Source organism: Choristoneura fumiferana, chromosome 12 (assembly GCF_025370935.1).
Source record: "Choristoneura fumiferana chromosome 12, NRCan_CFum_1, whole genome shotgun sequence".
Lineage (NCBI taxonomy): Eukaryota > Metazoa > Arthropoda > Insecta > Lepidoptera > Tortricidae > Choristoneura > Choristoneura fumiferana.
Genome location: NC_133483.1, coordinates 2,536,394 through 2,552,942, shown reverse-complemented (window position 1 = coordinate 2,552,942; position 16,549 = coordinate 2,536,394). Strand labels below are relative to the sequence as shown.

The window sequence follows — 16,549 nt, the reverse complement described above, 5'->3', positions numbered from 1 at the left end:
TGTTCTACTTTAAGTCTGGACAGAAGAATGATGAGACGACCGGATATCCCAGTGGTTAGAGAACCCTACGAAGCTTGAGGTCCCGGGTTCGATTCCCGGTCGGGGCAGATATTTGTTTGGGGTCTATATAGGATGGCATATAATTATTATTCATATTGTTGTGTCGCATAGCGTCTTTTGTCTTAATAACGCATATTTTTGATTGTCCGAAATTGTTGCTCCTATTATCGTTTGTCCTAAATATTATTTGTCCTTTCGTTTGGTGTGGCTAAGTTTCAACTGTCGAATGATTGATGTGCATAATTGTAATTGTTATATTATAATAGGTAGGTTTTGCAGGTGGTAGGACCTTGTGCAAGGTCCGCCCGGATTGCTACCACCATCTTGCTCACTAATCCTGCCGTGAAGCAGCAGTGCTTGCACTGTTGTGTTTCGGCGTGGAGAGTAAGACAGCCGGTGAAATTACTGGCACTTGAGGTATCCCATCTTAGGCCTCTAGGTTGGCAACGCATCTGCAATCCCCCTGGTATTGCGAGTGTCTATGGGCAGTGGTGATCTCTTACCATCAGGAGACCCACTTGCTCGTTTGCCATCCAGTCGAATAAAAAAAAAAAAAAAAGGTAGTATAGTATAGGAAGCAAATCAAAAATTCTTCAGATAAGTAATGATTTCATCACATTTCAATTAAATATTATTAAGTGAGTAGTATAATTAAAGATTAAAATTACAAGTACCTATTCAATATCAACACGTCAATGATAAGATTGGATGTAGATTGCAAATTGTATTAAATCGAATAAAGTAGAATAAAACCGGCCAAGAGCGTATCGGACCGACCCGAAATAGGGTTCCGTAGATATTATGAAAAAATTAAGTAATATTTTTCTAAGGATTTCGTACCTATTTTGTACGGAATATTCTAAGTTTAGGTTAGGTTTAACTCTTAAACTAGGTACTAATAATTCTCTATAAAACTTAACCGTTATAGTTTTCCTTGTAAGTTTGATATACTTACTACTATCCTGAATTATTTCAATTTCTCCACCCACCGGTTTAGATTAAAATTTGCACTTTAAAGTTGAATATTTTGCAAACAAATCACTGAATCGAAAAAAGCAACCCACTAATGGTTTTAAAAGACCTATCCAATGATACCCTACACTACAAGGTTGGATGAGAAAAAAAAACACCCCCACTATACGTCTATGGGAAGTACTCTAAAAAATTTTTTTTTGATTTTTTTATTATACCATTTTGTCGGCATAGTTTACATATATACTCGTATCCGTGCAAAATTACAGCTTTCCAGCATTGATAGACCCTGAGCTAAGCCGCAGGCGGATAGACAGACAGACAGACATGGCGAAACTGTAAGGGTTCCGTTTTTGCCATTTTGGCTACGGAACCCTAACAATGGGGAATTACCCATCATACGATCTGTTGATGAATATTGCTATATTAGATTAAATCAAATCTTTGATAAAATTAAATTAACACAGGTAGGTACAATTAATAATTGCATAAGCAATCAAGAATTATGTAAAACAACTTTGCTTTTAAAAAACAGCTTACTGTTGTTACAAAAAAATTGTTTAGAAAAACAGAAAAGGTTCTATTTACACAATATTAGGCGCGCAGAGGGCGCGCACAAGTAAATATTTCGCACCTAGGTAGGATTTTTTCACGCAAAATGACATAAAATAATTTTAAATAAAATATTCCTTATTTTATCTGTGTATGAGTTGAATTTTTAGTCTATCTGGTTTATGTGAAAATTGTGATACTTGAAGGTAAACTGGGTATTTTTTGGGTCTCATCTGTATTATTGTATATCTGTGCCTTTGAAGTGTTCATAAATTATGCGTTTCTCAAAATAAATAAAAAATACTTGATAGAATGTATGTCTTTCAACATGCGAAGAATGGCAGTTGTGGGAGTAAAATCAAAATAAAATTGGAGAAGGCACAATTCGATTTCTATTAAGTACTACCTTGAGATCGTCGGTAACTCTGTCTGATATCACTCCAGGGACAGACGGTGGTTATTTCTGTTCTCGCCAGGTAGACACTCTGTTCAATAAATATATACGATAAGACTATACTTGGTTTGGATAGGTATTTAACTAAATGTTATATTGAGATTCCCCCATTAATAGTATTTTATGCAACTGTATCGTAAAAGGGCTCCTTAAAACACGAGTGTGGGTTTATGAAACGAGGCGGTCACATGAGTGTTTTAAGACCTAATTACGTACAGTTGCATACAATATTTTATCTATATCCATATATTAAATCCATTATCATGTGTTCAAGAACCATTGAGAATGACCTGCATTAACGAGAACTAGGTAGGTATGTCTGCCCCACGAGCTGCGCCCGCTGCGCGCGCGACGACCTGCTGCTGCACGTGGTCCCCCCCCCCCGTGCTGTAATGATGTATGAAATCTCATTACGATACAGCCGTGTTCATAATATAATCCAATGTCGTAATGCTGGTAATTACCTATGGTTTTTGAACGCATAATTGAGGATTTACTATATGGGTGTAGATAAACTATCTAAACATTTCAATTTCTGTGTTGAAATACACTAATGTAGTTTGTATTGCAATGATAGATAAATAGAATGTTTAGAATCCTTGAATGTACCAATCTGGCAGCTGATGTTTGTTTACATTTAGTTAAATACCTATCCAAACCAAATAGCCTATAGCTTTGACCAGTGTGTACAGCCAGTGATGACCTTGGCCTCTGAGACGTGGTTCTTGACTGTCGGCATCCTGGAGAGGCTTAAAGTCATGCAACGAGCTATGGAGAGAGCTATGCTCAGAGTTTCTTTGTGTGATGAATCCGGAATATAGAAATTCGTGCAAGAACTAAAGTTACAACATAGCTCGGAGAATATGCAAGTTGTAGTCGCAATGGGCGGGCCACATCGCTCGAAGAACAGGTATCCGTCGGTGGAGAAAATTCCATGAGTACCGACCACGAACTGGAAAACGAAGCATTGACAGAGCTCCCACTAGATGGACTGCCGACATCGTGAGACTGAGAGTTGTGGGCAACCGGTAGGCGAGTTGTCTTTCATTGTGGTGTTCTATGGGGAGACCTTCGTTTCACCAGTTGACGTCTTCTGGCTGATGATGATGATTATTTTACACCGTCTAGGGTTCAAAAATGAAATCGTTGAACCCTTGGTTTTAAGCAGCGGTACATCCACGATTTTTGGTTTGGAAAGGCCATCTGGATAAATTTATCTACTCGTTAAGTGTAATACTTCAATAGAAAATTCGAGACACAATTTTATCCGCCACAGAGAATGGATTAGTCAGACAAAATTGATACAAAAATTTCGTATTCGGGCATTACTGCTTCATTAAGAGCTAGATTTGCGAAGAGGCTTATAATGTATGATTGCAACATTTCGTCCTTTACTTAATGAATGTCAATAAAATAAGTAACTAGTTGTCAGAACTTTTTAAAAGTAACAATATGGTTTTTACATCAGGTCAGTCTATTTAAAACCACATAGAGAAATGTAGAAACAGATACCTAGGTAACTTGATACATAAAGAGAGGTTAAGCTTTGAAGGACAAAAACGCAATGAAGACATCTAGAATGTTTTAATATGAAAATATTCCTGAGATCAAAATTAGGAGTATAAACATTACTTCAATAGAAAACTCAAGAGACAATTTTATCGGCCGCAGATACTTTATAAGTCAGACAAGATTGTTAATGGCTACTTCATGATGGTACTAAAGTAATTTTCTACAAAAGAGTTCACACTCTGATGGACACAGACACGATGACTCATTCATTCTGAAATATTAAAGTTCTTTTAAAGTATGCGTCACAAAGTCATCATTAACAAGGTTTAGTGTCTTTTATATCATTTTGAACATAAACTAGATATAAAGAAGTTACAATTGATGTAAAAATTATATAAAAAAATCTAAAAACTCAACTGCCTTAAAAACTTTTAATCAATTAATATTAGGTTACTGAAATTTGTGTGTGTGTGTGTGTGTGTGTGTGTGCAATTACAAGCTATAGAGAGAAAGAGAGAGTAAGAGAGAGAGAGAGAGAGCATCACAGCACAACACGACAGATAAATGAGAATGCGGCTTTACTCCTACACGCTAAAATAGCTGGACGGATTTGGATGGATCTGGTACGAGGATATCTCCATTCATATTGTTTGTTGATAGCATGACAACGATAACATATAAAAGTATCAAAATTGTCATGACATCAACGAAAAGTGCAGTAGCCAATAAATAGTGTATTGATGATTCTTTTTTTTTCACAAAAACATTTACCAAAACTACCTCAGTTTCAATAATGAACTCGTAGATAGTTCGAAACGCGTCAGCTGTATGTGTATGGAGCTTGTGACACCTAGGCCCGCGAGATATATCTTTATGTATTGCTTGATGTGCAAAAGGTGGCCCACTGACTTAACTGTGGTGCACGATTTGTAGCTGGGAAAACAGTTTAGTTCCTTCAATTAAAAATATTTGGAATATATTTGGAAGCCGTGGTGGCCTAGTGGTTTGACCTATCGCCTCTCAAGCAGAGGTTCGTGGGTTCAAACCCCGGCTCGCACTTCTGAGTTTTTCGTAATTCATGTGCAAAATTACATTTGAAATTTACCCCGAGCTTTACGGTGAAGGAAAACATCGTAACCTCGTAAACCTGCAACACACCTGTGAAGTGATTCAATGGTATGTGTGAAGTTCCCAATGCGCAATGGGCCCGCGTGGGAACTACGGCCCAAGCCCTTCTGAGAGGAGGCCTGTGCCCAGCAGTGAGACGTAAATAGGCTGGGATGAATAAAATTTGTTTTGTTTCAGGGTACCAAGATGTGAATGCTTCGTCATGGAGGAGACGGAGTGCATGGAATGTCTTGTTGGTGACAATGACTCGCTCGTCTTCTTCAACGGCACCACCAATGACACTTTCATTAACAAATTTTACTTCTACCAGGTAACTCAGCAATACGCGTTAGAAATAGCATATTCGATTTGCTCATAACTTTATGTGGAAGCTCACAAAATACCAGATTATACAGTTTTCTTACATCCACGTCGTTTGTGAGTCTACTACATACAATAATACTCTCAAAATGAGATGGTAAATTGCTTCTCTTAAACTTTTATTTACGATGTTTAAAGTTGCGTATTTTTTAGTTTAAAGTTACGTATATATAGTTCTGTGGACCGTTTTCGGGTCCATATTGGCTCGCATGACTGGAAGTCCCAATGTAATTTTGTCTGAACAACCGTTTGACATAACTCTTTTTTTCTCTGAATCCAATAACAGTTCAAAATTGTTATAAAACAAACCGAACTTAACCTATACTTTTCTATAGGATGACCATCTAAAAATTTCAGAAAACTGTAAGGTTTCAGTGGAGAAAAAATTATGACAAACGATGATTCTGACAAAAATAACGCTATGACTAGCGAATAGTATGCGAACTTTGGTGCTCCCGTTGTCAATAAGTCCAAACGTGTTGTTCCAAATATTCGAATACGTAGCGTAAGCACGTTCAGGCAAATCATTTAAAGCTAGTTTGATGCTCTGCTCGAGCTAAAGACTTAAAATGTCTCAACGTGACCTACTGCTTTTAACAATAAACTCTGTAATAGCGCTTTCACATCCCCCATAGGACTTCCACGACTGAACAAAGACAGCCCCAAGGCTACAACTAATTCACTACCCACATCTCGCGTCGTTCCGTGACCTTCCTAGAATTGCTGGGCCACTAAAACCCGCAAAAAACGAGCCTACCCTTTAGATAATTGTGAAGTAGAGCGAAAAATAACATTTATTATACCTACGTATTTAAAATAATGATAAATGTTCTCATTCACAAAAAGGTTAGCTTATTTTGACACTAATCGATTTAGAAATAATTGATTAAAATAAAATAAATATTTAAGGGCTCCTTACAACAAACTTGATTTTTTTGCCATTTTTTTGCTATGTCTAATGTTGTATAGATAATGGAAGGGTACCCTTCGTGCGCGAGTCCAACTTCAATTGGCCGATTTTTTTCAACTTGCAATGATTATTAAATATTACTAGCTGTTGCCCCTGACTCTTTTTGCGAGGAATTCGAACTTTGTCATTTTCTCTGATCAAAACTATCCTTATATCCAAAATACAAACAGAGACATGGATGCACAGAATAACCAGAAAAAGAGACCAGCGCTGGGAATCGAACCCAGGTTCTCAGCATTCCGTGCTGCGTGCCATACCCCTACACTATTACTGGACAGGAGTACAGACACGAATTTCTCTTATGCACACATATCTCAGGTTGCTTATTTCTACTACGCTACTTAAGCAGCAGCACTAGCGACATCTATGTTTCGCTCTCAACGAGAGACGTTACATTCGTCCAGTAGTAGTGGTAGAGGTATGGCACGCAGCACGGAATGCTGAGGACCTGGATTCGATTCCCAGCGCTGGTCTCTTTTTCTGGTTTTTCTGTGCATTCATGTCTCAGTTTGTATTTTCGATGTGGTTTTACGGGATGACCGTAAAAGTAACAAATTTGGAGTTGAAATAAAAAATACAAAAAGACTCCAAATAACCAATCATAATAATATATCCTAATATCCTTTCCAGGGTCTAAAAATAATTATCTCTTTTTAAGCGTGAACAGGTAGCCGACAAACAGACCTTCGCATTTATTTCGCAGAATATTTATTAGGGTCAAATTTTTTACGTGAAATTTCACCCACTTTTAGTTTCAGTGAACGGATTGACTCGATTTTAGTAAAGTTAAGTTGATGTAGATTTAATGACAGATGATTTTGATTTTAAGTACAGTCCAGATGCATGATTCCGTCTTTGCGGCCTTTGAGTCGTTAAGCCTCGAGAGTCTTTAGGGTTCGAGTCTTTAAGCCTCGAAATGAACGTTTTTCACAACACTAAATCGACTTAAACAATATCCTACTCCATCAGCTACCATTTAGTCAAAACTATTACTCATGCTCAATCTCTCTCATGTCTCAATGAAATGTTTCGCCAAACATAATACTTTACACGAAGGACCCTTTAGTCATCTAGAATGATGTAAGGTGTTCCGCGCGATTTGATGTACACTGCTGTTGATGTTGAATCATTTACAGATTCGTTGCCATGCGGCTTAGCAATGTAAAGCATATCGCAATACTTCTCGCAAACTAAATGAAGCTTTATTTGCGATGTGCCCCAAGTTAATTGCGTGAGAGAACGAGTGACGTACGGGTCTAGACGATGTATTCTAATCTTGTATAGTAACAGGTTATGGACCAATTTTAACTTAATTAAATTTAAGCTTGAAAGATGTTTTTGTGCCAAATTTTCGACGAATATACCTTGCAACTTCAACTACGTTAAGCAGGAGCTATATTTCATCATCATTACATCAGTCATAGGACGTCCACTGTTGGTTGGTAACCAACAGGCTGGGCAAGTAGCCTACATCCATTGTGAACCTTTCCGTGGCCTGTATACTGGTACAGTCAACGTCATACATAAGTGATCACTTTCGTACCTTGTCACTTTAACGTCATGTTTGAAAAGCCATACGAAATTGTGTAACGACTGAAAGCGACAAGGTACAGAAATGATAACTTATGACGTTGACGTAAAGTCATGAGCAAAAATAAGTATCTATTCGAACCACTCAAAAAAATGTTACTACGGCCTTATTGCTTCGGAATAAGAGTCTGTGGTACATATTTTTGAAACTTTGAATAGGTACATTTTTACACTTGACTGTACATAGTTACTTTAACATTTATTTGATGCGTGTTTCTTACACGTTTTGTGGCGAGAAACCGTACGAACATTATCGGGTGAGATAATCTCCAGGCGACTATCGTTTGAAATAGTTTACAGTCGTGCGAGAAATATAAAAAATATGTCATAAGATAATAGTGACGTGACTATCGTTAAGTAAGATAGTATGCACGACACATACTGGACCGATTTTTGTCTACGATACCTCGACTCGTCGTACGACATATTTTCACAACGATTTGTACATTGTGAAACGATTTGAATACACCTATCAGTACAATGTTAAGACATGGATATGGTCAATCAGACAGATATATCCGACATAGACTATGACGTCATATGCCCCGACGACTATAGAAAGTCCATGCTAAATTTTTCTAGAAAGAGATGAAATGTAAACTTCAGTCGCTCGTAACTACCTTATTTTTCAAAATAATAGTACTTAATTAGGCGAATTAGCTCGTTGAAGTGGCAATGGGCGGGCCATATACATAGCACGGAGAGCGAATGGCCGTTGGGGCCGAAATGTTCTCGAGTGGAGACCGCGGATCGGCAAGCGCAGCGTAGGACGTCCACCAACAAGATGGACGGATGACCTGGTTAAAGCTGCCGGTTCACGGTGGATGCAGGCCGCTGCCAACCGAAGCAACTGGAGGTCTGTGGGGGAGGCCTATGTCCAACAGTGGACGTTCTACGGCTGAGATGATGATGATGATGATGAGTAAGTAGGTTTACCAGCTGGCGCGGATGCACTTCGCGGGCACACGCCCGCGCTGCGGGTGCAGGTAAAACCTGTCGCACGCAACTCGTTCAGTTAACACTGCACATTGTACTATTTTTAACCCCCGACGCAAAAAGAGGGGTGTTATAAGTTTGACCGCTATGTGTGTCTGTGTGTCTGTGTGTGTGTCTGTCTGTGGCACCGTAGCTCTTAAGTGGACCGATTTGAATGCGGTTTATTTTTATTTTAAAGCAGGTTTTCTAGCAATGGTTCTTAGATTATTTTTCATCAAAATCGGTTCAGCCGTTTTTGAGATATTGAACTTTGAAGTGACAAAGTCGGGGGTTTTTCAATAGGCGTCCATATTAGGTCCGTGCAAACCGCGTCAGCTAGCGTTGGCCCTAAGGGCCACCTGACCACATACATTCGGAATATCTATTCGGAAGTCCGATTCGGAATTCCGTAAATACATCACACATACGTTTATTTCAATTCTGTACCCACGGCCACCATACGGCCTCGCAAAGTAATGCAGCTTGCACGATTTTTCTTGCAAGTCTCAACTCGGTTTAAGACAAACCGCTACATGCTTCACATTGGAACACACCACAAACTCATCAGTGTTATTCGCTTATTTGTATTCTTTATACGTTACATGAATATCATTACCGTCCTCATTTACAATGGATTAAGTATGTAACGCAAGCAACAGTCTGAAAGGATTATGAAGTCGCACAAATTATATGTTTAAAGAGTACTACCTAAATAAATGTGGAGTGCAAATACGTGCTAAGCTTGCTAAACATCATCATCATCATCATCATCATCAGCCGGAAGACGTCCTCTGCTGAACAAAGGCCTCCCCCTTAGAACGCCACAATGACAAGTCGCCACTTGCACCCACCCGCAACCCTCACGATGCCGTCAGTCCACCTGGTGGGGGGCCTGCCAACGCTTCGTCTTCCGGTTCGTGGTCGCCACTCGAGGACTTTTCTCCCCCAACGGTTATCTGTTCTTCGAGCGATGTGGCCCGCCCATTGCCACTTCAACTTGCATATTTTTCCAGCTATGTCGGTGACTTTAGTTCTTTGACGAATTTCCGTAGGTATTCAAAGTCAAAGTCAAAGTCAAAATATCTTTATTCAATTTAGGCTTACAACAAGCACTTATGAATGTCAAAAAAATCTACCACCAGTTCGGAAAAAACCTCTGCTGAGAAGAATCCGGCAAGAAACTCAACGAAGTATATATATATTTTTTAAAACAGATTTACAATATTATTAAATGACATGTATATGTCGGCGGCCGATCGTAAAATCCGGCAGATCACGAAATTCCTAGGCATATCATGAAACGCCGCCATTTCATGAATTGGCTAAGGGACATCCGCCATATCGTTCAAAACCCACCGTTTAACGATTTGCCTAGTGACGTTTAGGCAGATCATGAAAATCCTAGGCAGATCGTGAAATTCCTAGGCAGATCATGAAATTCCTAGGCAGATCATGAAATTCCTAGGCAGATCATGAAATTCCTAGGCATATCAATCAATACTCACCGTTATACGTGTATGATGTCCAAAATCGAAGTAGGTAAATGAAGAAAAACATAATAAGTAAAATATATTTAATGAAATAATTTGTATCTTAAAAATAAAATTGCAGTCATTTAGGTTAGTAATCTTTTACTATAAGTACGAGTAATAAAATTATTAATTAAATATTGAAATAGAAATCTTTAATTTACAATAATCAGACTTAGGCTGTTTTTAATCAGTGAAACAATTGTTCGGAGATGTACCTACTCGTAGCATGCAGTGATAAAACGATAAAAAATATTTGCCCTTGGCATAAATCTTTTTCCATATTTATTAATGAGATCGATACCTATAATAGTAGTTTATGCAACTGTATCATAATGGGTCCTCATGTGACCCTTTTTACCCACACTCGTGTTTTAAGGGCTAATTACATACAGTTGCATACAATATTTTATCTACACACATATTATACTCGTAAGCACTCTAAGATGGGTTCAGAAACCGATGACAAATGACCTGCATTGCATTACTGACTTATACCACCAGTAACATATCCATAGCTGTTAATGTTAAACTAATGTACTTAATAAATAATTTTAAACACACAAAGGATTATTTTTAATAAACTTTAATAATAATAATAATAATAATAAACTTTATTCAATAAACAAAACACAAGAACAGGAATGAATAACAACACAGCACAAACAACAAACAAAATGACAACAGTTATTGCGGTAAGGCAAATCTCTGTCACAAATGTTTTTTTTTCAAGACAGACATATCAGTAAAGCCCTTATTCTTATGTCGCTCGAGATGTCGAGATCAAATTGTCGTGTGATTTGTAGTTAAAAACATGCCAGTGACATTTTTGTATCGAGAAAATTTTGTGTCTGTGGATTCCAGAATAGAGGCTCATTTAAAAAGTGTTGATTTTGACAGCTGTTCCAAATTTGAAACTCATTACAGTACTATATATTTGATACTGTAATGAACATTAAGTTACTGCTGTTACCTACTACCAGAGAGACAAGAAAGATGTCTTGAACATGAAACTACCGTGAGACTCATTCATATTAAATGTAATGACCCTGATATTGAGTGCGCGTTGCTCCTAAGAGGAAGGGCTACGGATTAGCCCGAAACATGTCGAGCTAAACTCGATTTAAGACGTGAGTTATACGGGTCAATATATTTAATAAGAAATATGTCATAGTAAAATTTTGTCATAGTAAGATTGTTTGATTGCTGGTCATTGCCAACGGTTTTTGAACTAATTATAGAGGACTTAATGATATGGGTGTAGATAAAATAAATTTGCATCAAAACAGTCAATTGAGGCTTGTATTGTTAATTGGAACAATTAATATTAAATTAACCTTTTCAATGCAATAAGAGAAATGTTTATAATAATAAAGATTGGGATAGGAACAAATATGTAGTCTTAGTATTTCAATCTAGTTTAGTTCTTATAGTCTAAAAATGGCACATATAATCACAGCCATAGGTGTAAAGTCATATGTCAAACAATGAAACTTAGGTACACAGTGAACCATTGCAATATTTCTAAAGTGTCACGTTGCAGGATCATGCACTATATCGCATAAGGACACTCTTGAGAACCCCCCACTGTACTCCAGTTTGCATCGGCGTCACGTGGTATAAGTAATTATTTTTTTGCATTTTTTATAATTTTTTATTAAATTTTGGTTAGAAATTCAATATATTTCGTCGGTAATATTGCAATACCGCGGAACTAGCAGTTTCGATAAGGTATAATTTCAAATTTCCACTGTATTAACAGTATATTATACTGGAAAAAGCTAGTTACGCGGTATTGCGGTATCACCGACGATTTGATACTTTCCTAATATTAACAATATTTCGTATACTATCGTGGACTAGATCACGTATTAAAGTGACACAATTTAGCAGGCAAAAATTCGAGGTTAATATTAAATACCTTAGGTAGTCAACAAAGAAACATTGACACGAGACATTTAATGAGGTTGATTAAGCTAAAGTAATTAAAACTGTTTTGATTATATTCGTGAATTTACATAAATGCGTATTACATAAATACGTCTTAAAATTATGAAACAGATTATATTAGTTTTACGTTGCATTGTTAACTATGTAACGTTTCATTATGTACACTACTGTGGACACAGTGAAACATTTCCCATTTTTTACTTTTTATCTTTTTTAAGACTTACTACACATTCCTCAGCTGTCAAAACAAAAGATTTATGATATTTGGAAATTTTATGTTCATTGTTGGACACCTGACACTTGACCCTACGTGTTCATAAATAATATTTTTCAATAAATGTCTAAATATTGTCATAATCGTAGAAATTCTAAAAATAAACAAAAATGCTAATCACAAAATAACAAACTAACTTAAACTTGAACTTTTAAATTTAAAAAAGTATCACTACTTGTTGATACAAGATAAACTTTGGTGACACTTTGAAGTGCAGAGAACTTTGTTCTTATAACATGCACATCTTTTGGTACGGCATTGATTCTTGGCAGGTTGACACGAGCATTTTTGAAACCCTTGACCACCAAACATGGACTGACAAGTAACTGCGTGGCGCAATGATATGAGTGACTCAGAAATCACTCCTTTGTAATCGTTTGCTGAAATTTGTAAATCCTGTCTAGGGAACCAATTTTTGATGGTTCCAGAAGTAGTTCCAACTTTGAACACACCATTTCTGATGTCAACAATTTTTCCTGCAATATTCTTGATGTCAAGTGGTCCACGGTCAAGTTTTGGAACGTTCAAGAACACGCTGTTACCAATTTCTAATAACGGAAGTTTTTTGACGGTTTGATCAATCATTTTTTCTGCAGCTCTCTTGGTACCTTTGTGAGTTAGTTCTCTTTCCTTTGCAATATCTTGTTCGTTTTTGCATAAGAAACACAAGATTTGAGAACCATAACCTTCTTTACCATCAGAAAAACCACATATAACATGCATGGGTTTACAGCAAGATCTACAACTGTGAGCTCCCGTTGTCTCGTTTCCACAAACTAGACATACTTCCACGTTAGACGAAGATGTAGAAATTCCATCGGTATTTTGCTTGCCAAGATAAATATGCGGTAATGATATTATATCAGACCTCGGTGAAGCATTTCGACCATTCGTAATGTGAGTATCAGTGTTCATAGGCATCATATCAATTTGAACATGGATATCCTCAGCACTTTCTATTTCAGATAGAACATTCTCATTTTCAGATGGAATGCAAATGGTTGATTTGTTACTTTGGAGGGAATGGTGGATTTCAATTTCTGCTTCTAAAAATTCAACGACAGGAGTTTTTACTCTGTCTATGCTAGCTGAGATATTCAGATGACTTCCTCCAACCTGATCTTTATGAATGTTTGTATTCGCCGAGGTTGTATTATAATTATCCATCTCAGTTTGAATGGCTGAAATGACACTGTTAGGTATATTAGTACCTTTGAGTATTGTTTTTGGATCAGAGCCGAATAAAGCACGATAGGGTGATCTACCAATTATTCGATGGAATGATGAATTTTTACAATATTGTACGAAGTAACAGCCCACAGACCAATTAACAGAGTTATTATCTCTCATCCAACAACGCAACATATTCTCAACGTCCTGATTGCTACGTTCGACACTGCCTTGTGTTTGAGGACGTCGAGGGCCTCCATGAATAATCTGACATTCTGGCCACAACTGTACAATTTCTTCAATCACATGAGCTGTAAACTCCTTCCCATTATCGGATTGCAAAATTAAAGGCGCACCAAATTCCAAAAAGATTTTCAGTAATTCAAATGCCACCTCTGCGGCCTTCTTAGATGCCAAGGGTCTGAGATGTAAAAACTTGGTAGCATGGTCTTGGTAATTCATTAACCATTTGTATTTTCCGTCTGCAGCTGATTGAAAATCAATCAAATCTACTTGGCCTCGTGAGTTAAAATCTTTTGATATAATAGGTTTGGTCACAATACCTTTTCTTGGCAAGGACCGTTTCATTTCACACACTGCACAAAATTAATAAACATTTCTATTGCTTTTTTTGGAATGTAGAGTTTGTCCTTTATGCTATACATAATTTTGTCTCTGCCACCATGTCCAGTAGTTTTATGAATTTCTGTTAAAATATCAAAATATTCTTCTGTTGCAACTATACGCACTGAGGGATCATTAATAGACTTCTTCTTGACTATCAGAAAATCTTTGTCTTCAGTTTCCATTACGTCGTATTTTGACCTCCAATAATATTCCACTGATCCTTGTTGCATGGACACCTTACCTTTCTTGATGATTTCTATAACCTAAAAAAAAAAGTAGTTTATTTTCAGACATGTGGCTCTTACATAAAACTAATTTAAAGGGATCACTAATATTAAATAATATTATAACGGATAACTCACGTCTTAAACCGAGTTTAGCTCGACATGTTTCACACACACACACGCACACGCGTGTGCGTGTTGCGGCAGCCGCTGAGTCGCGTGCTCCTGAGAGGAAGGGCTACGAAATAGCCCGAAACATGTCGAGCTAAACTCGGTTTAGGACGTGAGTTATCCGTTATAATATCATTTAATATGAGTGAGTCTCACGGTAGTTTCATGTTCAAAAAGGGATCACTAATGTTTGGTCAAAAATCAATCCCAAAATATCACATCCCAAACTATTTTACCCAAATTTTCATTTGCCAAAAACACATTTCCAAAAACAACTTGCAATTTTGCAGTTACCAAAAGCTTTTTTGGCAAGTCATTGTTTAAGATTGTTTTTTTGGAATCTTTTTTTTGTATATTTTTATTTCAATTCCAGATGTTTACTTTTACGGTCATCCCGTAAAACCTAAATTGAAAATACAAACTGAAATAAAGATGCAAAGAAAAACCAGAAAAATAAGACCAGCACTGGGAATCGAATCCAGGTCCTCGGTATTCCGTACCGCATGCTATACCGCTACACCACTGCTGGTCAACGGTACAGGCACGAATTTCTCCTATGCACTACATATCTCGGCTTGTTTGTTTCTTATTTAGCCACTTAAGCAGTGACGCTAGCGACATCTATACTGGTATTGGGTTGGTATTGGCCAATCTTAATTTGATTGCTTAATAACGATATCTCTTGTCCGGGTGAGCGGTTAGTTCCAATGGAATGCCGAAAGTTTCTCAATGAGGGCTACGGTATAGATGTCGCTAGCGTCACTGCTTAAGTGGGTAAATAAAAACAAACAAGCTGAGATATGTAGTGCATAGGAGAAATTCGTGTCTACCGTTGACCAGCAGTGGTGTAGCGGTATATAGCACGCGTACGGAATACTGAGGACCTGGGTTCTTTCCCAGTGCTGGTCTTATTATTCTGGTTTTTCTGTGCATCTATATTTCAGTTTGTATTTTCAATTTAAGTCTATGTTTAACAAAAAAATATTTGGTCATGTTTCATTTTACGATGGATCATTTATTTATTTTTCAATAAAAATTACAGCATTATAGTAAAAGCAATATCTAGTCAAATGTGCTGTTTGGTATAAATAACATACTCTCCCAAAATATTGCAAGGCATAACCTTCGATTTACAACTCAATTTGAGTAGGGTCATTTGTCCAACAATGAACTTGGGTATACAGTGAAACATTGCGATATTTCTAATGTGCCACGTTGCCAGATCGTGAACTATATCGCGTAAGAACACCCTTGAGAACCCCACTTTGCAACGGTGTCACGTGGAACACGTGTCTACGGAGCTTTTTCAGTATTATTGGAACAAAAGTGAATATTTTTCGCATTTCTTGTACATTTTTCATTAAATTATGGTTAGAAATTCAATATATTTGATACTTTCCTAATAATATATCACATATTTCGTATATTATCGTGGACTAGATCACGTAAAGTGACACAGTTTAGCAGGCAAAAATTCGAGGTTAATATAAAATACCTTAGGTATGACTACAATGACACATTAAGCGTGGAACACAACCACCTATGAGACCGATTACAGTTTAAGTAATTAAAACTGTTTTAATATTCGTGCATTTTAAGTAACCCATTACATAAATACGTCCCAAATTATGAAACAAAAAATGAGTTTTCACGTTTCATTGTTAAATATTTAGTGTTTCATTCTGTACACCACTGTGGACACAGTGAAAGATTTCCCATTTTTTTACTTTTTATCTTTTTGATGACTTACTACACATTCTTAAAGAATACTGTTTATGTCACCCAAAACCCAATAAAATTACCTAAGTACGGTAAAAATTTAGACTTCTATCTTTCAAAACAAAATAGATTTGTGAGATTTTGAATTTTGTGTTTCATTGTTTAGACACTTGACCCTATCTAGTGCAAATCACCCATTGAGGGCTATCGTTTTTTGTCTCACTAGATGGCGCACTGTTGCGTGAGGTTTTTAAGTATGCTTTAAAGGCTGGTATTACGGGTGTGAAACAAAGTTTAGAGTAAAATCATATT

General features: G+C 37.0%; 2 protein-coding genes across 2 annotated transcripts in view; one reads left to right on the top strand and one right to left on the bottom strand.

Moving 5' to 3' along the window:
- Positions 1–16,549, top strand: part of LOC141433106 (cardioacceleratory peptide receptor-like) — a gene marked incomplete in the record, with an annotated part of 97,894 nt that overhangs the window by 48,348 nt on the left and 32,997 nt on the right. The window contains 1 exon segment of the mRNA XM_074094947.1: positions 4,856–4,988. Coding sequence (XP_073951048.1) covers positions 4,881–4,988 — 108 coding nt within the window.
- LOC141433651 (SCAN domain-containing protein 3-like) lies at positions 12,498–14,363 on the bottom strand. Its single transcript, XM_074095754.1, is given in 2 exon segments — positions 12,498–14,101; positions 14,104–14,363. Coding segments are annotated over 2 exon segments (1,854 nt in total). The 5' UTR covers positions 14,354–14,363.